Here is a 23,842-nt window from a genome sequence, read left to right on the forward strand (position 1 = left end):
AACTTACCTCCTCGCATTCTATATCTATGACCTCTTGTTTGAGACTGTCCCACAAGGGGCAACATTTGTTCAACATCCACATTTTCAATCCCTGTTGGCATATATACTTCAATCAGGTCCCACCAACCCCACCCCCCCACCTCCAATTCTTCTGAACTCCAGTGAGTACAGGGCCAAGCTATTGAACCATTCCTCATACAACAGCCCTTTCATCACTGGAATTAACCTGGTGAACCTCCTCTGAACTGCCTCCAGTGCCACCACAACCTTCCCCAAGTAAGGAGACCAAAACTGGACATAATATTCCAGGTGTGGTCTCACCAATACCTTATATAATTGTAACAATGCTTCTTTCATAATCCAGTCCTTTGCAATAAATGCCAGAATTTCATTTGCCTTTCTTTATAAATGCTGCACCTCCATACCCACTTTCAGCGATTAATACCCAAATCCCTCTGCACTGATGTACTTTGAATCTGTTTCCCATTTAAATAATAATTTGCCCTTACACTTTTCTGGCCAAAATGGGCAACCTTGCATTTATCCACATTAAACTGCATTTGCCAGATTCTGGCCCATTCTCCTAGCCATCTGTAGAGATAGTAGGAACTGCCAATGCTGGAGTCTGAGATAACAACATGTGGAGCTGGAGGAACGCAGCAGGCCAGGCAGCATCAGAGGAGGAGGAAAGACAACGTTTCGGGTCTGGACCCTTCTTCAGAAATGAAGGAGGAAGAAGGGTCCAGACCCAAAACGTCAGCTTTCCTGCTCCTCTGATGCTGCCTGGCCTGCTGAATATCCATCTGTAGACTCTTTATCTCTTCATTACAGCCTGCTTTCCCAACTATTTTAGTATCATCTGCGAACTTTGCCATGTTACACACTATCCCTGCTTAACATAGCAAAAGTCACGGATGAAATTAATAATAGTTCCTTGTACTCCAGTAGTGTTCACTCTCTTTTGAAATAAGCCATCATCATTCCTCTCAAAACAACCTGCCCTGGATACATCTCTTGCAAACATCCACACAATTTCCAACCTTGCTTCTCCAAGTCCTTCAACATGTTTTTATCAGATTTCTATTTCTACCACAACCCTGAACAGACCGTCAGCTCATCATTTTATGAATTTGCGATGTAACTGAACATGGTGCACTGTCTTCTGTCTTCTTGACCACTCTTCAGTCTTGAACACAGTAGTCAAGTGTGCACAATTCCAAAAGCTTGTGATTTTAAATAAACCTATTGGACTATGAAGTGTTGTGTGACTTCTGACAATATTTTTCAGTATTGTGCATCTGAGTCAGACTCCACTCACCTGGTTTTATTCTTTAAGTTTAATTCTAAACAGCATCCAGAGAGCTTTCTACCATGATTTCCCAGTCTTGTACTGTAATCTCTTGATCCCCCATGGATTATATAATTAGTTCATTCAGTTTCTTACATAGGTACATATGTGCTGTCCCTCTGCAACATCATCTGAAGCACAATGACAGATTGTGTACGGCTGCCACTCAGCTCTGTCACCAAGTTTCCCCTCTCAACTCCTTCACTTTCTCTCAATTGCCAGACTGCTTGTCTGACATCAGTAACAGGATAAGTAGAAATATTTTTGTATTAAACATTGTGAACATCCATTTCCTTTAATTTCCTCCCCTGCCTTCTTGCTGGCCGTTGTCTGAAGCTGAATGGTCATAAATTTGGTCATGAATATAATGTCCTTATTTGACTCTCAGCTATAATTCTGGTTCCAAATTCTCTCAATTGCCAAGGCCACCTACCTCACTCAACCAACCTTCAGCTCAGTGTAATTTTGCCTATTTCTAATAATCCTGCCACTGTCCCTTTGTAGCTGAAATCTTTATCCTTGTTATCAATATCCCTGACTTCCCATTTTCCACCCCTCCATAACCTTCAGTTCACCTGGAACACTACTGCCCATAGCCTAACTTGCACCTAGTCCTGTTTAGCCGTCACCCCCGTGCATGTTTACTTCACAGACTCCTGACCCAGTAACATCTCAATTTTAAAACTCTCATCGTGTACTTAAATCCTGTCACAGACTTGGTCTTCCCCATTTTTGGATGGGGAACAATCAAACAACCCTCCAAGAACTTCTCATTCCTTCAAATTTGACTTCTTGTGCACCCCTGATTTATATGCTCGGCTAGAAATATAAAATATGGTTTGCTGCAAACTTAATTCTTCTGTGAAGTAATTTCAGATGCCTTACTATATAGGGGGCACCATATAAAGTTACTGTTGTCCAGTGATATAACTGTAAAGCTTGCTCCTTAAACTTTTATAGTGATTAATTTCCTAATTCCATAGATACCTTCAATCCATTCAGTCTAAAGTGAATAGATACGTCAAGCAAGTGATATTGATAGCAACTGATGCATCAAGCACAAGGCAACCTGAAACAATATCCAGGTAGAAAAAGGAACCAGCTGGACAAGGCACAGAACAGGTTGATGAGCATCGAAGGCTAAGTGTTTTGGCACTCATGTAAGCCTTATGGCTCCTTGCATTAATCCTGTTGAGAAGATGAATAGAAGAAGCTTATATTCAATTAATATTTTAAATGGAAATATTATAATTCTATACAATGGCAGTGATCAAGGAAGCAGCTATTACGTTTTTAATAGTCCACAGTACCTATGTTGTTTGAAGGCTCACATAGCTTGAATGGATGGCTACTGAGAGTGAGCAAAAATAGAAAGTAGGTACAGGGCAAGAACTGCCTTAGTATTACGGTAGAACATGACATTTGTTTGATAAAGCAAAGATTGCATTCAGGTAGACTAGAATCCAGCTATGCCTTTCAACATAAAGATACAGCAAATAGTAGAAATCTATTGCACAGGAGGAGCAAAGCAGATTTGGGAATTGGACGAAATAAGTGCAGGTTGAAAGTTTAGTGTGTCAGGCTGTCATTGGCACCTGTTTGCAGTAATCCCAGATTCTGTCCTTAATATTGTCACTGTAGACAAAACAATCACTTTGCACAGCTCCCAAATTTACTATCATTAAACCAAAATACCATCTTAAAAGTTATTAGACATTTTAATATAGTCCATCCCAATAACAAAAATCACAAATTATTCAAATTTATTCAGTATATAATAAAGTGTATCTAATTTGCAACCATTGTATTTCCCTTTAGTTGTCCTATTGCCACTTCTAGTGCCTGCTGAATGGAGCAATACGTTTGACGGTGTACATTGTGGGTCTGAAGGAATTACGATTGTGTGATATGCATGATGTCATGAAGAACCCCTAGCATAACTGGACTACATCTGTGAATGGTAATGGATGCATATGCCTGTCTATTAACTACCACTTTTTTAACTCTTTAAGGGGAATTAGCTGGTTAGGAAGATGGTTGATTGCCTGAGACAAAAGGTAGTGTGGTGATGGGGGAGGTTAGTGGGTGAAGGGAAAAATACATAAAACGCCAGAGTTGGACAATTAGACATTAAAAATAAATTTTAAATACTTTAACATGGGTCCATTAGCAGGTGAGTCTGGTGCCAGCATCTGCAATAATTCCAGCTCCAATCATATATTTAGGGGACAAAATGTTGCTGATTTTGGTGGTAATTTTGGGTGCTGATGAATGCATAGGACTTAATATGGGATAGGATGCAAGCAGCAGAATTTCAGATTGTGTTCATAGAGTGGAGGTTAAAAGGCTGGCAAGAAGGATATGGAGAAATTGAGAGCAGGGATGATGGAAGCTTGTATATGAATTAGAGCAGCGGGAGGTGAGCAATTGGGATATGAGTAAACAACCATGTGATGGTGGAAATAAGTTCTGTTGGTAGAAAATTTAGACTACGTTTTTATGAAATAGGAGATCGAAGTCTGACATTGCATAATAAAGCCTCAATAAGCAGTCAGGCATGGATTGGAACCAGTGGCAAGTGCTTGTCATTTCACTGGAGATCAAAATCAATGTTTTCTATCTTCAGAGAAAGTTCATATGAGAAAAATTGGTAGAGTAAAGGATTTGGGATCCAAGTGGACATGTACTAGCTAATACCAAGCAACGTACTAGTCATAAGTGTCATAAAGTGCTATTGCTTATCCATCCAGGAGCTTGTCTCTGAAACATTGTTTTGATAAGCACTAAACTTCCAGTTATATGAACAATTGCACTCAAACTTTGCCTCAAAGTATCATTCAGTTTCTTTCAGTTCAGATATCCACATTTCCTACAGCTGTAGAAGGAACAATCCATTAGATGAAATTTGTGCTGTGCTAGCTACCTTAATATTCTAGTTACCCAGATGATATATACTCAGCACATAACACAAGGGAAGAGGAGATGAGTATTGGTATTGTCACTGGCCCCAACCATGCTAATTTGAGGATTTGTGGCAGTGGTAGTGTCACTAACTCTGAGCCAGTATGGCCCAGTTTCAAGATGTGCACAACCCATCTAAACAGGTTGATAAAGTACATCTGTAACACGAAATGAGTCTCACTATGAAAAGCCAAATCAATGGGACCATAAAATCTTCTGCCCTCAATTAATTTTCTGTTTCACATACCAGCCTTTAAGGAAATTGTACCAAGGCGTGATAGCACTTTTGTTAAAAAAAATTCTCTAGAGAAGCTTAATCTCAACATTTTCATTGTGATTGCTGTCATTTTTAGTTAATGAAGCCAACGCTTCTCATTACTTCAGTCTAAACATTTCTGGTACTACCTATCATTCGTTGCTTATGGACAGTCAAACAGTCTTGTAACTCCGTGCAGGCTTACCACAATCCACTCAGATGACGGCTGATAACAGATCAAAACATAAATCCCGGCATCAAAGATAAAAAGGTTACTGTGGTCAACACTATGTCTAGATCAGCTTTTTCTATTGTACAGTGGAATATGCTTATATAATACATTCATTCAAATGAATTCCTACAAGATATATATATAACATACATATTACAAAAACATATGATTGTCAGATACAACATGCCGCGTTATTCATTAATTGAGGATAACGGTAAACGTCACTAATATTTGTCTAATCAAACTCGACTAATGCGGGAATCGCTGTCAGCAAAATGGGTGACTTCGTCTTCATTTTACAAAATATTGTTCTCGTAAAGAAAATGTTGGTGCTGTGAAATTACCAAATTCGGCCTGTGAACAAAAGAGTCTTCATCTTGCGCAAAACTTAAGTCGAGCTCCCAACCTACAGCAGAAGTTCAGAGTGATCAAGGGGATTTATTGTTGGGCTGAATCCCAGAAGGTGACAGATGGCTCGAGATGATTTAAAACCGCAGCCAATAGATAACGCATCCAGTGGTTCAAACAAACACAAGATCAGATCTCCCTGTTACAGTTACAGCCTGCGGGGAGCGAAACTCAAGTTCTATTTTCGCAATTCGTATCCTTTTTGTTGTTGAAAGATGAACACTGTATTCGAAGAGATTCCCCGCGTCATTAATGCACAGGGAGTCCGGCGGCAGGCGAACCCTATCTCATATCTTGTAACATGAAACTATAATGATGAACGTAAACACAACCTGAATGTGTGGATCCGGATTACTGTTGATAGGAACCGCAGTAGACACCTCCTGGTTAACTCCGCCCGGGGCTGACACATTCCTAAAGGTTTCGGTGCTGTTCTCCGAATCCTCGTACATTTCTGGGAAAAGTAATTTCGAGATAAGGTTACTGAATCTATTGCCGGTGGTGGATCGGGGCCGTTCTGTCGGATTTGGAGTGTAAACCGTCTCATTGTGTTCCACTGGATCGAGGCAACTCCCTTCTGTAGATCTGGGGAAGAGCACTTGGCTCAGATCCATACCCGCTACTGACGGTGGAGAGGCACACGGGATGTCCCGGACTAGTCTGTAGCTTTCCATCCATTCTTTCAACCATTCGATCTTACAGTCACATTCCCAGGGGTTCCGGAAGACATACAGCCTGCCAAGGAAATATACTGGTTGAAAAACGGAAAGTGACAGCGAAGTCAGGTTATTGCTATTCAGATGCAAGGAGATTAAACTGGTCAGGTTTTCAAAAGCCCCTTCCTCGATGTAACTGATGGCATTTCTGTCGAGATAGAGAACCTCCAACTCAACAAGCTGACTGAACCAAGTACTGGACACATTCACCAAAGCATTACCTCCCAGGTTTAACATCTTCAGGAGTGTAAGTTCTTGGAAAGCAAACTCGGGAAGGTTACTCAGGAGGTTATCATTAAGATAGAGATATTCCAATTCCACGCAGTCTTTAAAACCTTTGTCGTGGATTACCGCAATTTGGTTGTCTTGTAGATTTAAATATTTCAAATGGCTTAATCCTTGCAGAGAGTTATAAGCCACTGCTTCAATTCTGTTCCTCTCCAAATACAAAAGCCTCAGAGTCTCTGTGCCCCTCACTGCTGCAGGGATTCTCCTAAAGTTATTCTGCCACATAGCTAGCTCTTGCAGAGCAGGAACTGCTATAAAGATCCGATCTGGGATATTAAATAGATTGCAATTGGACAAATCGAGCTTCTGAAGTCGTTTGAGACCAATGAACGTTCTGGTGTGCAGATACTTGATAAACTCGTTGTGGGCCAGTTTCAGTTCGCTGAGATGGGGCAGCCCTTTAAATGCGCCTGGGGTGATGAAAGAGATATTATTGTGGTTTAAGGATAAAGAGCGGAGGGCTGGGAGAGTACCGAAAGCTTTCTCTGACAAAAATTTGATATTATTTTTCTCCAAGCTGATAACGGAGGCCTCACATGGGAATTCGCTGAGGACCTGGTGCAATCCGGCTCGGTCACAGAGAACAGCACAGGTCCGCTCCACAGAACAAGTACACACCGGGGGACAGAGGCGAGTGCAGGCCCAGGGAGCAGAGACACGCAGAGTCGTGAATAAGATCACTGAAAAATAAGAAAGTGAGGTACAAATCGACAGAGAAAACAAACAATGGAAGACTTTTTAAGAAAGCAGAACGTTTGGAACCTGAAAATATAATTTAAAAGAAGTCAGTTTGTATTTCAGAAGCGACAGTTGATGCTTCGTCAGTATTTTCTAATCAACTTGTTCAGAGATTATTACATTTCTGGAGCAGGTGGAACTTGAACGCAGGCCACCCGGCTCAGAGGCAGAGGCAATACAAGTGCGCCACAGGAGAATACTTTGAAGAAGTAACAGGAATGTCTGGACAAAGGTCATAAAATACATTAAATATGTGTGAACTTTGAAAAGACATTTGACAGGTAGATACTCGACAAAGACTTACCTTGACGGATTGACATCTCACTCACAGCGCCTTCTGCCCTATCCTCAAGCCCCGTCCTCCCACATCTTTTAATCCAACCTCATCAGCGAATCCTGCTATTTCATTGTAAACTCGGAACGCCATTTATTTTGGCAAATTGCTTTCATCGCCACCTACTGCCCTGAGTTGGTGGTTCATATTGGGAACCGAACTATTCATGCCCTCTTATACTCATCAAAACTTAAGTATTCTTCATCTTGTAAACTACAGGCCAACAAACTGATCGACTGTGGGTGGTGTCTCATTCTGGGGGTGATCTGTATTTAGCCTCGGGATCTAGACAGGATCAAGGAAGAGAAATCGATTTTTTTTTCTATTTGCCTCTGAGACATGAGGCCAACTGTTTATCCCACGTCCCGGCTCAAAGTAGTTTCCAGGAAGCCTGGGGACTCGAAAGGGCATTGACTATTTCAGTCATATGGATAGAGGCGGCCAAGGAACTATGGGGAGAAGATTTCATTCCCAAAAGCAGGTGCAAATGGCCTTTGGTAAAAATAAAAGCAGCAGATATGTTGAAGCGCTCTCGAGTATAAGAACCCCATGAATTAAAAGGGTATTGATACGAATCAAAAAAGAAACGATCAGGAGGAAGGATTATCAGAAAAGTACGGCAAAAATAAAAGGGCTAGCAGCTCAAGTGCTAATAGGAAGTCATGTGAGAACGATAAGAAAATGTACTGTCTGCGAAGTTAATGAAATAAACGAATAGAGTTAAGGACAAGTGACAACTATCCATAATTTCCAACTCTTACTTGTCAGAGATTTCTCAGAAAACTGCAACTAAATCATATTTCAATTGCCCGTTAACCAGACTGGATAGTAACATGAAATACCGTTAAAAACGATCAGATCCATTTCTGTGCTTTTTCATCTGTAGCATCTCAGAATAGAGATGCACCAGGATGACTTGGGCCGAACACTGTCTAAAAAATACAAAGGAAACAAAATTTAAAGTAGGTCAACATTTCAACACTGCCCGCCTTTTGCCAAACAAACCAGTCCATATTCCCAGCACAGAACGCAAACATTTGAAATAATCAATGAGAACCTGAACAAACATTTATCACGGATTGATTAAAGTTAACTACTATACACAGTGCCCACCTTGAACATAGCCTGTTGTTCTTCGCTTTTCAAACCAGTAGCAGTGGTTGAATTCCCAGGTTTTAAAAAAAGAGGCTTCCGGCAATTTTTCTAAAATCCATCACTTAATGCATCAACAAATCTGCAGTGTGAGAAGGGATTAGTCACAATCCAGCTGAAACATCTCCTGCGAATCACACTGATAAATGCATTTTACCATTCTAAAAAAACCTTTGGAAATGCTCCATGTCGGTCTATTCCGAATACCATATCGTGAGCAAAGAGGAAAATCAATGCTATTTTATACTCATTCCATTTCGGGTCAAAAGATGACCAAACTGTCTATTACTAAATCTTAGGACAAAATAACATCTTTGTTTAACTTTCCCAGAGTATTTTACTTCGATGCTTTTCTTTAGGACCCTAGAAAAATTCCACCACAATGCTCCAAGTGCGAGAAAATGTTTTGTGGCTTGGTAACGGTGTTGTTAAGTAGGTTAATGCAGCAGATATTGAATACGCAGCGATTTCCCATTCTGATAAGGGGAAACCCCCAAGTTAGGAGAAAAGTATGAGCTACACAGACTGAATGGTCTTCCTCCTCTGTACCAATTGTGCAATACCTTTCCCGCTGTACTGGTCAGTTTGGCTTCAGTAAGAGTCCTGAGTTATGAGTAATAAGGTTTGTAGCATTTGAGCGCGCAATTTAGATCCATGGCACTGAGAAAGAGCTGCATATATGATCTGTTGTCAGGGAACACTGATTAAATCGAGGCCCCATTATTGTTATCCTAGCTGATGAGAATAATGGACAAAACAGAATGGTGTGAAATCTGGCTTGACAGAGCGCAAGTTTTAGCTGTGCAATTGAGCTAACATGGTGATCAGTCATTGAACATAGGCACACAATACTGTCAATACATTTTCAACGAAACACCACAACCTTATTGCACACATTTAAAAGAAAAACAAAGCTATACAAGACAGTTAGGAAAGATCTAATCAAAGCAAAAATAAAGATTCAAACGCGATTGGTGGTTAGGAAGGATTGAAGAAGTTGAAACTGTTTGCCTTGCGGGGGGGGAGGCTAGGAGGAAATTTGATAGAAGTTTTCAAATTCATGAGAGGTTTTGACAGAGGTATAGAGAGAAACTATTACTATGCATAAATGTATCAAGAACCAGAGGGCACAGTTTTAAAATGTTCTGCAAAAGAAGCAAATGCAAGGTGAGAGAAAAACCTTTTCACACAGTGAGTATCCCGGCTTTGGAATGCACTGCTGGCAACTGTGGTGGAGTCCGGATCAATTAAGGCATTGAAGAGGGCATTGGATGATTGATTATTTAAATAGAAACACTGTGCTTCAATAAAAAGGGCAGGAGACTAGCATGAAGGTAAAATGCTCAGAGAGCTATTGGAGACAAACTGGGCTAAATGCCCTCCTTCTATGCTGTGATGATTCTGTAATTCTGTGCTTGGGAGGTGGTGGGCAGCAGTTTAAGAAAAGGTTGAATAGCTTTTAGAGCTTTCTAGTCTTTCTCCCTGTAACATTGTAGCAGTGTAGAAATGCTAGAACCTACTGTTACGAATAGTCATTTAATCATTCAGAACTTGAGTATTACTGAAAAAAGATATATTTTGCCAAAGCCCTTTGTTTTGTACACATCAGGACATTTCACAGAATACAAATTCAGGTGGAAAACCAATATTCGTTGGGGACACATTGGTTTGATGGTGTTATCACTAGACAATTAAACTAGAGACGCAGGTAATGGTCTGGGGTTCAAAGCCTACCATGGCAGATGGTATACTTACAACTCACTAAAGGTATGGTATTAAAGGTCTAATAGAAGCCATTGTCAGGAAGAACCCACCTGGTTCACTAATGTCCTTCAGGGAAGGAAAGCGTTGTCCTTACTTTGACTGGCTTACGTATAGCTTCAGACCCATAGCAGTGTGATTGACTCTTAACTGCCTGCTGGGCAATAAATGCTGGCCTGCCCACAATCTGTGAATGAATTTTTAAAAATTGCATGAGAGGATAGTGTTGATTTATTGGTAAGTGGCCTCTGCTGGTACAGCATTGCCATGGAGACTGCACCTTTAAATGCATATTGACAGTTTATAGACAAGCTTTAAACTAATCCTTAATAAATCAGTGAATGCAAGTTCAAAAAACTGGTTGATTGGACACAGGTGTCTTGTTCTGTGCTGTTAACTGAAGTGCTTCATTTAATGTGAGTCTTCCTTGTACATCAAACCCTAAAGGCAAGGCCTTTTTAATCCTTATAGTCACTAGCCCCTGTGCATGATTACAATCCTCTAAGGTCTAATTTGTTTATTAGTGCGTGATCAATCCATCGAAAGTCTTCAATTGACTAAACACATTGTGCCTGATTCTTGATTAGTTTCTTTAAAAGTAATGGTGATCAAGTGACATCACTTCTTACTGTCTCTTGCTTCAACCTTTGATATGCCAATCACTTTGTGACATCATACATCTTGTAATAGTTTGGTCCTCTTAGTTTACCAACTCATTACAGATTTAATTGCAAAGTTTTATATACATAATCTATACTACATGTGTACACACACACATATACCATAAGACCATAAGATGTAGGAGCAGAAATTAGCCCATTCAGTCCATTGAGTGTGCTCGACCATTCAATCATGGCTGATAAGTTCCTCAACCCCATTCTCCTGCTTTCTCCCTGTAACCCTTGATTCCCTTCATAATCAAGAACACATCTGTCTCAGTCTTAAATGTACTCAATGACCTGGCCTCCACAGCCTTCTGTGGCAGTGAATTCCATAGATTCACCACTCACTGGCTGAAGAAGTTTCTCCTTATCTACGTTCTAAAAGGTCTTCACTCTAAGGCTGTGCTCTCCAGTCCTAGACTCTCCCACCAATGGAAGCATCTTCGCAACATCCACTTCGTCCAGGCCATTCAGTATTCTGAAAGTTTCAATTAGATCCTCCCTCATCCTTCTAAACTCCAATGAGTATAGTCCCAGAGTCCTCAAATATTCCTCACATGTTGAGCTTTCCATTCCTGGGACCATTCTCGTGAACCTCCTCTGAACCCGCTCTAGGGCCAGTACATCCTTCCTGAGATATGGGGCCCAAAACTGCACACAATACTCCAAATGTGGCCTGACCAGAGCCTTATAAAGCCTCAGTAGTACATCCCTGCTTTTATATTCAAGTCCTCTCAAAATAAATGCCAACATTGCATTTGCCTTCCTGACTACTGACTCAACCTGCAAGTTTATCTTGAGAGAATCCTGGACTAGAACTCCCAAGTCTCCTTGCACTTCAGACTTCTGAATTTTCTCCCCATTTAGAAAATAGTCCATGCTTTTATTCTTCTTACTAAAGTGCATGACCTCCCACTTTCCCATGTTGTACTCCATCTACCACTTCTTTGCCCACTCTCCTAACCTGTCTAAATCCTTCTGCAGCCTTGCCACCTCCTCAATACTACCCGTCCCTCCACCTATCTTTGTATTGTCTGCAAACTTAGCCAGAATGCCCACACTTCCTTCCTCTAGATCATTAATGTACAAAGTGAAAAGATGTGGTCCCAGCACTGACCCTTGTGGAACACCACTTGTCACTGGCTGCCATCCTGAGAAAGACCCCTTTATCCCCACTCTCTGCTTTCTGCCAGACAGCCAAACTTCTATCCATGCTAGCACCTTGCCTCGAACACTGTGGGCCCTTATCTCACTCAGCAGCCTCCTGTGTGGCACCTTATCAAAGGCCTTCTTGAAGTCCAGGTAGATAACATCCATTGCCTCTCCATGGTCTGTATATCCATAAGCCTGTTATGTACTGTTAAATTACAAAATAGAATCATTTTGATACATAACTGTGTCCTCGACTTTTTTCTGAATGCATTTGCATGTGTTAACCTAAATTTACATTAATGAGCCACAAACAGTAATAAAAGTTTAAACCAAAAATCTTACTTTTGAAACACAAATAAAGATTGCTGGAAAAGCTCAGCTGGTCTGGCAGCATCTGTGAAGAGAAATCAGAGTTAACATTTAAGGTCGAGTGTCCTTTCCTCAGAACTCACTGGACCTGAAACGTTAACTCTGATTTCTCTTCACAGATGCTGCCACACCTGGGGAGATTTCCCAGCAATCTCTATTTGTGTTCCTGATTTACAGCATCCACAGTTCTTTCAGTTTTCACCTTACTTTTGACATGGGCTAATTTTTTTTTTTTACTGATCAAAATTAAACAAACATGGAAACATAGAAAATAGGAGCAGGCCTATTCAGCCTTTCAAGTCAGCTCCAGCTTTTAAACTGATCATTGGCCAATAACCCAACTAGTACCCTATTCTCACTTTCTTCCCAAACTCTTTGATCTCTTATTCTATATGTAACTCTTTCTTGAAAAGATTCAATGGTTGGGTCTTAACCTCATACTGCGGCAGAGAATTCCACAGGTTCACCACTCTGGGTGAAGAAATTTCTCCTAATCTCAGTCCTAAAAGTCCTTAAACTATGATCCTGGTTATGGACTCCCTGGAACATCCTTCCTGCATTTACCCTGTCTAGTCTTGTTAGAATTTTATAGGTTTCTATGAAATCCCCCCTTATTTTTCTAAATTTCAGTGAAAATGGTCCTAACTGATTCAGTCTTTCTTCATACATCAGTCTGTCAGGAATCAGTCTGGTGAACCATTGATACACTCCCTCCATAGCCAGAATATCCTTCCTTAGATAAGGAAACCAAAACTGCACACAACACTCCAGGTGTAGTCTCATCTTTACAATTGCAACAAGACATGGTTGCACCAGCAGTCAAATCCTTTCAATATGAAGGCCAATGTATTATTTGCCTTGTTTATTGCCTGCTGCATATGCATGGTTGCACCTTCTCTTTTCCCAGTCTATAGCTATTCAGATAATAATCTGCCTTCCTGTTTTGCTCTCAAAGTAGAAAACTTTATATATATCTACATTATATTTAACCTGCTATGCATTTGCCTATTCAATCAATTGGTCCAAATCACACTGAAGCATCTCTGCATCCTCCTCACAGGTCACTCTCCCAACCAGCTTTATGTTCTCTGCAAACTTGAAGATAGTATGTTTAGTTCCCTCATCTAAATCATTAATATATTTTGTGAGTACTACAGTCCAAGCACTAATCCCTGTGCGATCCCACTAGTCACTTCCTGCTGCTTGGAAAAAAATTCAATTATTCTACTCTTTATTTCCTCTCTGCCAACCATTCTCTATCCATGTCAGTACACTACCCGCAATCCCATGCACTTTAATTTTACATACTAATCTCTTATGTGGAACCTTACTGAAAACCTTCTGAAAGTGGAAGTAAACCACATCTCACTTATCAAGTCTAAGTTACATCTTCGAAAAATTCCAATGGATTTCCCTTTCATAAATCCATACTGACCCTGTCCAATTCTGTCATTGTGCTCTGCTATTAAAACATTTACAAGGGATTCTAGCATTTTCACCATCACCGATGTCAGGCTAATTGATCTATAACTCTCTATAACCTTTATAACTCTCTCCATAATTTCTCTCTACCTCACTTTTTTAAAGTAGTGGGGTGACATCAGTAACCCTCCAGCCAATGAAACTATTTCAGAGTCTATAGAATCTTGAAAGATGACCTACAATGCATTCACAATTTCTAGGACCACTTCCTTAAGTTCTCTAGTGTAGTGTCTCATTCAAATGCTCGTTACTGTTCCAATCTCAGGTGTATTCAAGTCTTTATTTGACATTGTTAGTTGTGAATCTTCAATCAATGTTACATCTGGCACACTTGTTCTGGTTGCAAAGAGTCAATCTGCATATCTTCTCCATTAAATTCACTGTGCATGTGTATTGATCCACCTTTCTTTATCACTGCTATGTTGTGTGACTGAATCACTATTTACGGATTCAAGGACCCCTGCCATGATAAACCTTTCTAATTCTGTATCAACCTTTGGTCTAATTGTATAAGGCACTAATGTAGCTTTCCAACGTTTTGTTTGATTCTCATCCTGGATTTTCAATTTGACAGATCTTTCCCATTGAAAATAATTGCATGTTCCTTTAGAATTTAGCCCACTCTCCAAATCCGACGAGCAATTTGCTTTGACCCAATAGAGTTTGATTTGCTCCAGTCTCATAAAGCAGGAAAATTTCCTTTGACAATGTGTAAAGCCAAATCTTCAGGCTGACTATGTAACCGAATATTTATAATGAACCTACCCTTTATAGGCACCATTTTTGCTGTACATGTTCCTTGTACAATTTTTGAGGGTTGCAGCACTATGTGACTCAGCTGCTTCCAATATATACTTTGAGGTATCAATGAAACTGGCCCTCTGGTATGCCCCTGTATTCTTACTATTTTGCCATTCAGTTAGAGAGAAGCTAGTGTTGGTTGGTGTCACCAGCAATAGTCAGTATGTTTAATAACTTCTCTTTAGCCTGAGTCTGGGCTATTCTTATGCCTTTTTTGTGTAATGTAAATTTTCTTCCTACTCTTTGGTTTCTGGTCTTTTCCTCTATGTTGTATATGTTTCTTCCTCAAGTGTGTCTGTTCAATGTGACCTTTTTATTTTGTTGGTATGCAAAAACTGCAGCAATTTGCTGCTGTCTGACCTATCTTTCCACTAGGGTGGCAGTTTTGAATTTACACTGGTGTTTGTCTCTCAGTGCCATTTTGTGAACGCTCATGCTCGAGTTTTGCTGTTGACCTTCCTTGGCTGCTAGGTCCATTGAGACTGCTAGGGCCAGTGCTTTCCTCATGTGTAGATTCCATTCCATCAGTAAAGTTTTCTGGATTGCTTCACCTCTTTAAGGGCACTGCAGTCTATCTCTAATAGTATCATTTAAGTTGTCTCCAAATTCACAGAATTCTACTACTTTCTTTAAATTTGATAGTATGATAGTGAATTTATCTACCAGCTTCTGGCTGCGTTTGTGAAAACTAAACCTTTCAGCAATTACTGATGGTTTTGATGAAAAGTGGCTCCATAGGATTCCTACTATTTCTTAAGTTTGGAAATCAGCTTCTCTAGCTGTACAAGACTCCTGCGGATGTAGAAGCATTCCAAACCAAGCCTCCCCATAATATGGGGGAATTTAGGGATGAGTAAATCTGCTTCAAGTTTGTTAGCTTGAACAAAATAATGGAATATTTAGACATAGAAGGTCCAGCTTTCTTTATTCTCATCACACAGTTTCCTACTACCAACATTTTCCACTCAAAAGTGACAGTTCACTATATTGACACAACAAGAGTGTTTGGGTAATAGATTGGAAATGCTAGAAGAGGCAGGATGTCATGAGGTATTCCAAAGGAATCAGTGCCAGGGCCTCAACTATTTACAATTCATAAATTATTTAGATGAAGGAGGCTGCTGCTGATACAATGATAGTTAGGAAAGTGAGTTGCGAGGAGGACATAAACACTCCTAAAAGGGATAAGTGGAGTTGTCCATTTTGAATAAAACAAAACATATGACCTAAACGGTGAGATGCAGAGAGATTGGGCTATCTTACCGTGTGAATGGGAGGTTAGTTGGCAGGTACAGCAAGTAATCTTTTATAGATATGGTGATCAATGTTATAGACTGTACATGTGATGTAATCTCAGCACTGTTCTAACCTCCCTATGCTTACATAGAAGTCTCCTCATAAACCATATCACTATTTTCTATAAATAGGGAGGTTAGAACAGTGGTGAGATTACACCACATGTATAGTCTATAACATTGATCACCATATCTATAAAGGATGTTAATACAGTAGCAGTTCAGAGATGATTTACTAAACTAAACTTGGAATGAGCAGATTTGAGGAAAGGCTAGACCAGTTAGGCTCTTATGCTCAAGTTTGGTATAGTCAGGTGACCTTATTAAAATAAGATCCTAAGGGGACATAGTTGGGTGGATATGGAAGGATGTTTCCTCATGGGGAAAACGTAGACCTAAAGGTCATAGTTTTAGTTTAAAACTGAGGTGAGCACAATGTATTTCTCTCATTGTTAGGTTTCTTTGGAATTCTTTGGAATTCTCTTCCTCAAAAGGCAATTTTTAAAGCGAGGGTGGATGGATTCTTGATTTCTAAAAGGATGAAAGATAATGCAGGAATGCAGATGGAGGTAAAAATCAGACAGCCATGAACTTGATGGGTAGAGTATGTTTCAATGGTCAAGTAGCCTACGCGTACTGCTCACTCCAAAAAGGGTTGTATTTTGAAATAAGCCTATTGGACTATAACCTGGAGTCGTGTGATTTCTGACCATGATCTTAGAGGCCTACAAAACAAAGAACATGTTATTTATTCAAGCTTATTCAGAGCATTACCTAGCCTTAAGGATATCAAAGAACAAGCACATCAATGCTTTAGCAAGCAGAGTGAAGAATGAAATGTAGTTGGATATTCTTTATACCTTAAAACCTACTTCCTTTTGGCAAGCTTTGGTTCATTCATAGCAATCCTTTGATTAAGTATCAATTTGCCCTCCAGAGACATAGAGAACTTCAAACATATTGGAAAGTGTTGTCGCAAGCTTGTATAATGATGCAGTCTCAGGCAATTCCTTACTCATTTAGTCCTAGTCACAAAAAACAAGTCTATCCATGCATGTGGGTGAAAGGTCAGCATAAAAAGGACAAGTTTATTTGAAGGTACTTTGTATTTCCTAAGATTTAGGAATACACTTCCCCCCCCCCCCCCCCCCCCCCCACGGGGCTAGCAGAGGCATAACAATTTGAAAGCTATCTGCTATGGCCCATTTGATGGAAGTACTTCCATCAATACCAGCAAAAAGCAGCAATGACACCCTTAACAAAGGATCCTTCTTTGAGGGTAACACTTCATTACTAGTCTAATTGTTACCACCCTGATCGGATCAGAAATAATTTTCCATTTCTAGCAAACATTTTAGGTTTATAATGGGAGGGGGGCATATAAAAGAAAAATGTAGTGAGAGTGATAAGATTGTAAAATCTTTTAATGTTGTTTTAAGCACAAGAATATGACAGACTTCAAGAACGTTGTAGAAGTTTACTATATGGACAACAGCAGTCATGAATACAGCCCAGTGCCCAACATCACTATTTGAAAAGCAATTAGGGCAAATCAAAAAACTGAAGGTCATTATCACAGTATCCAATCCTGATAAAGAAATGAACCATAGTTTCAGTCCATACCATGAAATACATCTTAGATATCCTTACCAACCTGACATGTATGCACATTACCTCAAATCCTTACCAGGTCCTTCATTTAATGTTTACAGAATCAGTTGCAACTTGCATCAGCAGCACACAAGTTTACACATATGCTTTCAGTGGTCTTCTAACCTGCAATATAGGTGCTCAAATTTCCAGTAATAAAAAGAAGAGGGTTATCTGAGCAGTATTTAAAATATGAAGTTGGAGCACAGATCAAGCAATCCAGGTAAATAACAGCTGACGAGGAACATAAGTGCCTAGCCCTGGCTGTTGCCACTTCTGCTTACTAAGTATACACAATCTTGGAATTAGAAGAATCAGTTTTCAATTACTTAGTTCATTTCTGTAAAGATATCCTTTTCCAAAATGGTTACCAGTCAAGTTGCTAGCTTGTGAACCTTCTTCCTGCAGAAGGTCAGAAGTCACACGATACCAGGTTATAGTCCAACAGGTTTATTTGAAGTCTCAGGCTTTTGAAGCACTGCCCCTTCATCATGTGAAGTGAAGAAAAGCATACACAGTCACAAATTTATAGGTGGAGATAAAAAAAGAAAAAAATCAAAATCAATGGTATGAGTGGAGTGTCAATAGGCCGAATAAGTTTCTGTAAGTGATCAAGTGTCAGACAGTGAGAGTAAAGTATCAACAGCTGAAAAGTAAGCAAAGGGGCTGAGCTATAAATCAAATTAATTGAGACAGATAATTGCTAGGTATAACCATCACATTCCAAGGGTCTAAGCAAAGTGACAAATAATCCAAAACTGTATGAACTAATTAAGATAGAGATCATAAGTTAAGGAGAGGATGTCAAAACAGGACAGTAAGGAATATTTTACAAATACAGAACAGTATGGAGCCATTACATGTGCTGTGACATGAACCCAAGATCACAGTTGATGCCATCTTCATAGGTACAGAACTTGGCCAACAGTTTCTGCTTGGCAATTCAAAGGCTGCCTTGGAGGATGCTTACTTGAAGCTCAGATTCTCCTTGACTGCTGACATGTTCCCCAACTGGAAGGGAGTGTTCCTGTTTGGCGATTGTTGTGCAGTGTCCACTGTCCATTCATCCAGTTATTGCATCTGGATGGTCTCGCCGATATGCTGCAGGCAAGGATGCCCTGAGGCATGGTATGAGGTAGACAACATTGGTTGAGTCACATCAATATCTGTCACATACGCAGGGAGTGGTGTGCCCATGTGATGGTAGTATCCATGTCGATGATCTGATATTTCTTGAAGAGGTTGCCATGGCAAAGTTGTGTGGTGTCGTGGTTGATGTTGTCTTTAAGGATGGGTAGTTTCTGCATTTTTTAGGTATCTATAGGTAGTGTTCCTCCTCGTCTAAGCAAAACCTATGCACGGCTTGTCCAGAGGATGGCTTCTTTAACATGTTTAAGATGGAAGCTGGAGAAGTGCAGCATCATCAGATCATCCATGGGCTTGTGGTAGAGCAAGACACTGGAGGTGTCAGTCCTCTGTGGAGATACATGTGTCCAAGAATGAGACTGATTCTGAACAGCAGTCCAGGGTAAGTCTGATGGTGGGAAGAAACTTGTTGATATTGTTGTGTTGTTGTGTCAGGTGGTGATTCCTTGCCAAGAGTCCAGAGGAAGAAAATGTTGATGCATCTGTGTATAGCATTGGTTGGAGGCCCTGAGCAGCAAAGGAGTCTTGCTCAAACTTATGAAAATGTCAGTGTATTGGGATGCAAGTTTGGTCCCCGTGGCTGTTCAGTTTATCTGAATGAAGAGCTGGTTGTAGGAGGGTGAAGACCTTGTGGTCGAAGACAAAGTGGTGATTTGTAGGATGGCAGCTGGAAAATGGCTGTTGTTGAGTACGGAGGCTGTTGTGGTGAGGCAGTCATCGTGGGGGATAGCTGGTGTAGGGAGTGTCAAAACATCCATTGTGATTAGGAATGTTCCTGGTTTGACCAAATCTGTGGGTGCTGAGTTTCTGTAAGAAGTCTGCAGTGTAGCGACAAAAGCAGGGGGCTCATTGTAGAACGGGTTTCAAGACATCCTTGACAGAACATGACCAATAGAGTACCCTTCATCATCCAGTACATGCCTGGAGCAGAGAAACAACGGTGCTCTTCACAGCCTTCCAACCAGGTCATCAGTGATGATAAACATCTCACCAAAGACCATCCCTAAACCTCCATTTCTCACCTTCAAACAACTGCCAAAAACTTTATAAATACCATTGTTTGCAGCAAATTACCCAGCCTTCAGGATAACATCGGCCACAACACCACACAACCCTGTCACAGAAACCTCTGCATGACATGCCAGATCAACATGGATACTACCATCACATGTGGGAACACCAGCCATGTACATGGCGGACACTCCTGTGACTTGGCCAATGTTGTCTACCTCATACACTGCAGACAAGGGATGCCCTGAGGCATGGTATATTGGTAAGACCATGAGGAAACTATGGCAAATGGATGAATGGATGCGGTGTTGCCCAACAGGAATGTTCCCTCCCAGTCAGGGAACACTTCAGCAGTCAAGGCCTTCCAGCCTCTGATCTTCGAGTAAGCATCCTCCAATGCGGCTCGAGATACATAATGCACAATAACCAAGCAAGAAACTGATGGCCAAGTTCCAAACCCATGAAAAAACCCTGTACCAATGATCTTGGGTTCATGTTCTTAGTGTCCCTACAGCATGGAAACAGGTCCTTCAGCCCAACATATTCACACTGAGCCTGAGGATCCAACCCAGAATCATCCCCCTATAATCCACTTAGTCTAAACATCCGTCACTATGGGCAATTTAGCAAGGCCAATTCACCTCACCTGCACATCTTTGGACAATGGGAGGAAACCAGAGCACCTGGAAGAAACCCACACAGACATGGGGAGAATGTGCAAACTCCACAGTCACCTGAGGTTCGATTCGAACCCAGGCCCCTGGTGCTGAGAGACAGCAGTCCTATCTGCTGAGCCACTGTGCCGCCTCTAAACCACACTTCTGTATTTGTAAAATCTTCCTTACTGTCCTGTTTTGACACCATCACTGATGACTTATGCTCTCTACCTTAGTTTGTAGTTTTGGATTACTTGTTACTTTGGTTAGACCCTCAGCATATGATGGTTATACCTAGCATGTTATTCCAGTCATTTGGTTTGTCTCCAGCACCAACTTGTTTTTAATTTGTAATTATCTCACTGCCTCAATTAATTGGATCACAGATCACCTCAATTAATTGGATCACAGATCACCCCTTCACTTACTACTCATCTTTTGACACTCTACTCTCACTGACACTTTTGATCACTACTTATTATTCAGCCTATCAACACCACTCACTATTTTTATGGTCTTTTGATCTCTGGCTATAAATTCTGTACCTGTACACTTTTCACTTAGTGATTCCAAATAAACCTGTTGGACTATAAACCTGGTGTCATGTGAATTCTGACCTTGTCCATCCCAGTCAACACTAGCACCTCCACATCATTTTGTCCTGAAAGCAAGTTTCAACTTAATATCTCCGATTCTTAGTCTGCAAATGCAAGCTGCTACATGACAACTTTCACATTGGGTGCAAGTGGCAAACTGCACTGTTTGTATTGCTCCCCTTGCATAAAGCACAAAATCTGCAAACGATGCATTTGGCTGCTAATATTTTAGGACTTTAAAAATTGCTAGGTTTAAACTTGAATGGCAATCTGGTAAGTTGGTTTTTGACCGCATTAATCGATTACAAGACTAGTATACTTAAAATGGCATCTGGTTCTCTACATGAAAGTAACTAAGTTTTAAGTAACGCACAAATCATTCAAAGCCTCAAAGAAGGCAGAGCCCAGCTTGGATGTAAATGACAGCTAGAGTTTGCAACTATTTTCAACCAAAATTGCAAGTAGCAGAAATGAATCAAAGATATCCACCACTAGATTCCTACACCAGCTGAGGTTACCATGAAAGCCTCAGTTGTAATGATCCTCAGGTTTAACTACCACTAGTCATTTCTCTCATGAGAGCAGCCTTGTGGTCTGGTAGCATTAGGACAACATTACCTTTTTAGAAAATTCAATTTACTCAGATTAAAAAACAATTGGTCTCAAAACATCCTGGCTGTAACAGATATGTTCTTCAGCTTTGGATGCTTCTTTAACCAAAAATGTTCCAGTACTGCTACAAATGCTGGAATCTGTGCAAACTGCAACACTGGTCAGGGAAGGAGCCCACAAAACAAACCAACTCATTTCACCCAGTACAGAAATCTTTTCATTAAACTGTCAAAGCACTCAGACAGCAATTGCTCATCTATATTCAATTTGGCTTTCATCAGGATCATTGAATCAGAGTTCATTAGTCTTAGTTCAAAGATGAATGACAAGAACCAAGTGTCAGAGGTAATTAGGTAAACTATATTGGCATCAAGACAACATTCGGACAAATACAGGATCAAGGAGTACTGACAAAAATGCAAATTAAATGGGAATCAAGAACAGTCTCTATTAGATGGAATCATTGTAGTGTAAAAGATTATGATGGTTACTAGGAGGAAAACCATTTCTGCCCAAGACATGACCAAACTATCTTGAGCAGCTTCAATGATCTGCCCTCCAAGATTAAAAGCAGGTGGGCCCTCGTGATGTAATACTGTCCCTAATCCTGGACTGGGAGACCCAGACTCAAGTCCCACCTGCTCCAAAAAAGTGTGTCAAAACATCCAAGAAGCTGATTAGAAAAACAGGTTAAATAAATTTTAAAAAATAAGGTTAGAAGCAGGTAGATAAGTGGTAGTGCCTTTTTGAGCCAGGAATACTAGTGTTAAGTCCCACAAGCTCCAGATGTGTGTGTAACAACAACTTAGAATGGGTTAATTAGAAAACATGTTAGAAGGGCAAAATGTTCATTGGCAATTTTATGGAATTCATTTCCAATCCACTCTTGGAGGGGTGAGGAAGGAAAAAGCCCAAATGCAAGAACTGATAACATTACATTCAGCTAATGCAAAATATCTACACCATACAGTTGGACAATAAGTCTCCCTGACATTCAAAATACCACCACTTGAGAACAGGGAGGTAGTGTACTGGAATTGGAATTAAAGCTCAATGAATTTTCATATAAATCCATTTAGTTGACATCTTTTGGTCAGGAAATCTGTTGCTCTCAGCTAGCCTACAAAGTCCCATCACAATTGGCTGCCTCAATTGCTGTATAGTCTAATAAACCATTTAGTCACATCAAATTGATGCAGTAAAGCTAAAAAGGAATGAAACCAGATGAATCATCTGGCATCAACCTAGCTTCATTATCACTAGATCAAAATCTTGGAGCTTCCTTAATAAACAGCATCTGTACTGTAAGGACTGCAACAAATCAAGGCGGCAGCTCATTACCAGGTTCTCAAAACACTTGGGAAATGGGCAATAAAGGTGTTGATCTAAAATCAGCATCACATTCCATGAATAAAATTGCTATTAAGTTAACTTGACCAGACAAATACTGTGAATGGAATGTTCTGCAGTAACTCCAAAACATCCATACAGCACAAGACAGTTGTGTGCGCGCCACTTGCCTGGATGATGGCAGTTCTACTACCACCACCATTCAGAACAAAGCACTCGAATGTAGAGGGTGGCGGATTAGACCCTAGTCACTTATTCTATAGCTGCAATAACTTACCATAGCTTCAATAATTCTTCTTTGGAAGATTACGTCATTTAAAAGAGGCACAGTGCATGGAAACATGACTTACAAGTTCAAATCACGCACCATCCTGACCCAGATATACACAGCTATTTTTGTTGCTGGGTTAAAGTCATGGAACTCCAAGAACTGTTGGTGCATATATACCACAAAGAAGGAATTCAAAAAGTGGTTATTCTTGACCCCATGTATATTTTTAAAGTGACATTCTACTGAACTTGTTGCTAGGATTTTTTCAAAACTACAAGAAATAAGTGATTAAGTGGGTCTATCAATAGTTTTACATCCAAATAGAAGGCATTGATGTGGTTTAACTTACTACAAGTTAACAGGAACTCTATTCATAGGGCATGTCAAACTTATTGACTACTCATTAAAGATTCATGATTTCAAGTAAGATGGGTGGGAAATTGCAATAAATAAGCTTGTAATGCTATAATGTACAATGGGGAAGAGGGGGGGGGAAAACTGACCTGTAAAAAAGGAATTCAGAGCTGGCATGGACTTTGTGCTGCATGACTGTGTGGTTACAATTCTGACCATTGCTAGTCACGTAATCAAGGCA

General features: G+C 40.3%; 1 protein-coding gene across 1 annotated transcript; it reads right to left on the bottom strand.

The window, feature by feature from the left end:
- Positions 1 to 3,047: 3,047 nt before the first annotated feature.
- Positions 3,048 to 9,677, bottom strand: nyx (nyctalopin). The gene is made up of 4 exons (XM_048603026.1): positions 9,614 to 9,677; positions 8,395 to 8,515; positions 8,124 to 8,213; positions 3,048 to 6,889 (listed from the first exon to the last, which is right to left on the bottom strand). Exons 3-4 carry the CDS (start codon positions 8,143 to 8,145, stop codon positions 5,493 to 5,495), a joined length of 1,419 nt encoding a protein of 472 aa, XP_048458983.1. The 5' UTR covers positions 8,146 to 8,213; positions 8,395 to 8,515; positions 9,614 to 9,677; the 3' UTR covers positions 3,048 to 5,492.
- Positions 9,678 to 23,842: the final 14,165 nt, after the last annotated feature.

Source organism: Rhincodon typus, chromosome 11 (genome assembly GCF_021869965.1).
Source record: "Rhincodon typus isolate 14 chromosome 11, sRhiTyp1.1, whole genome shotgun sequence".
In the NCBI taxonomy this organism is placed as follows: Eukaryota; Metazoa; Chordata; class Chondrichthyes; order Orectolobiformes; family Rhincodontidae; genus Rhincodon; species Rhincodon typus.

What these genes read in the sequence shown, in the direction of transcription:
- nyx (XM_048603026.1), bottom strand. Translation starts at nt 8,145, where the DNA reads ATGGATCTGATCGTTTTTAACG. An exon ending in GGATCTGATCGTTTTTAACG is followed by an intron (nt 6,890 to 8,123) that starts GTATTTCATGTT and finishes CTTATTTTTCAG; the next exon opens with TGATCTTATTCACGACTCTG.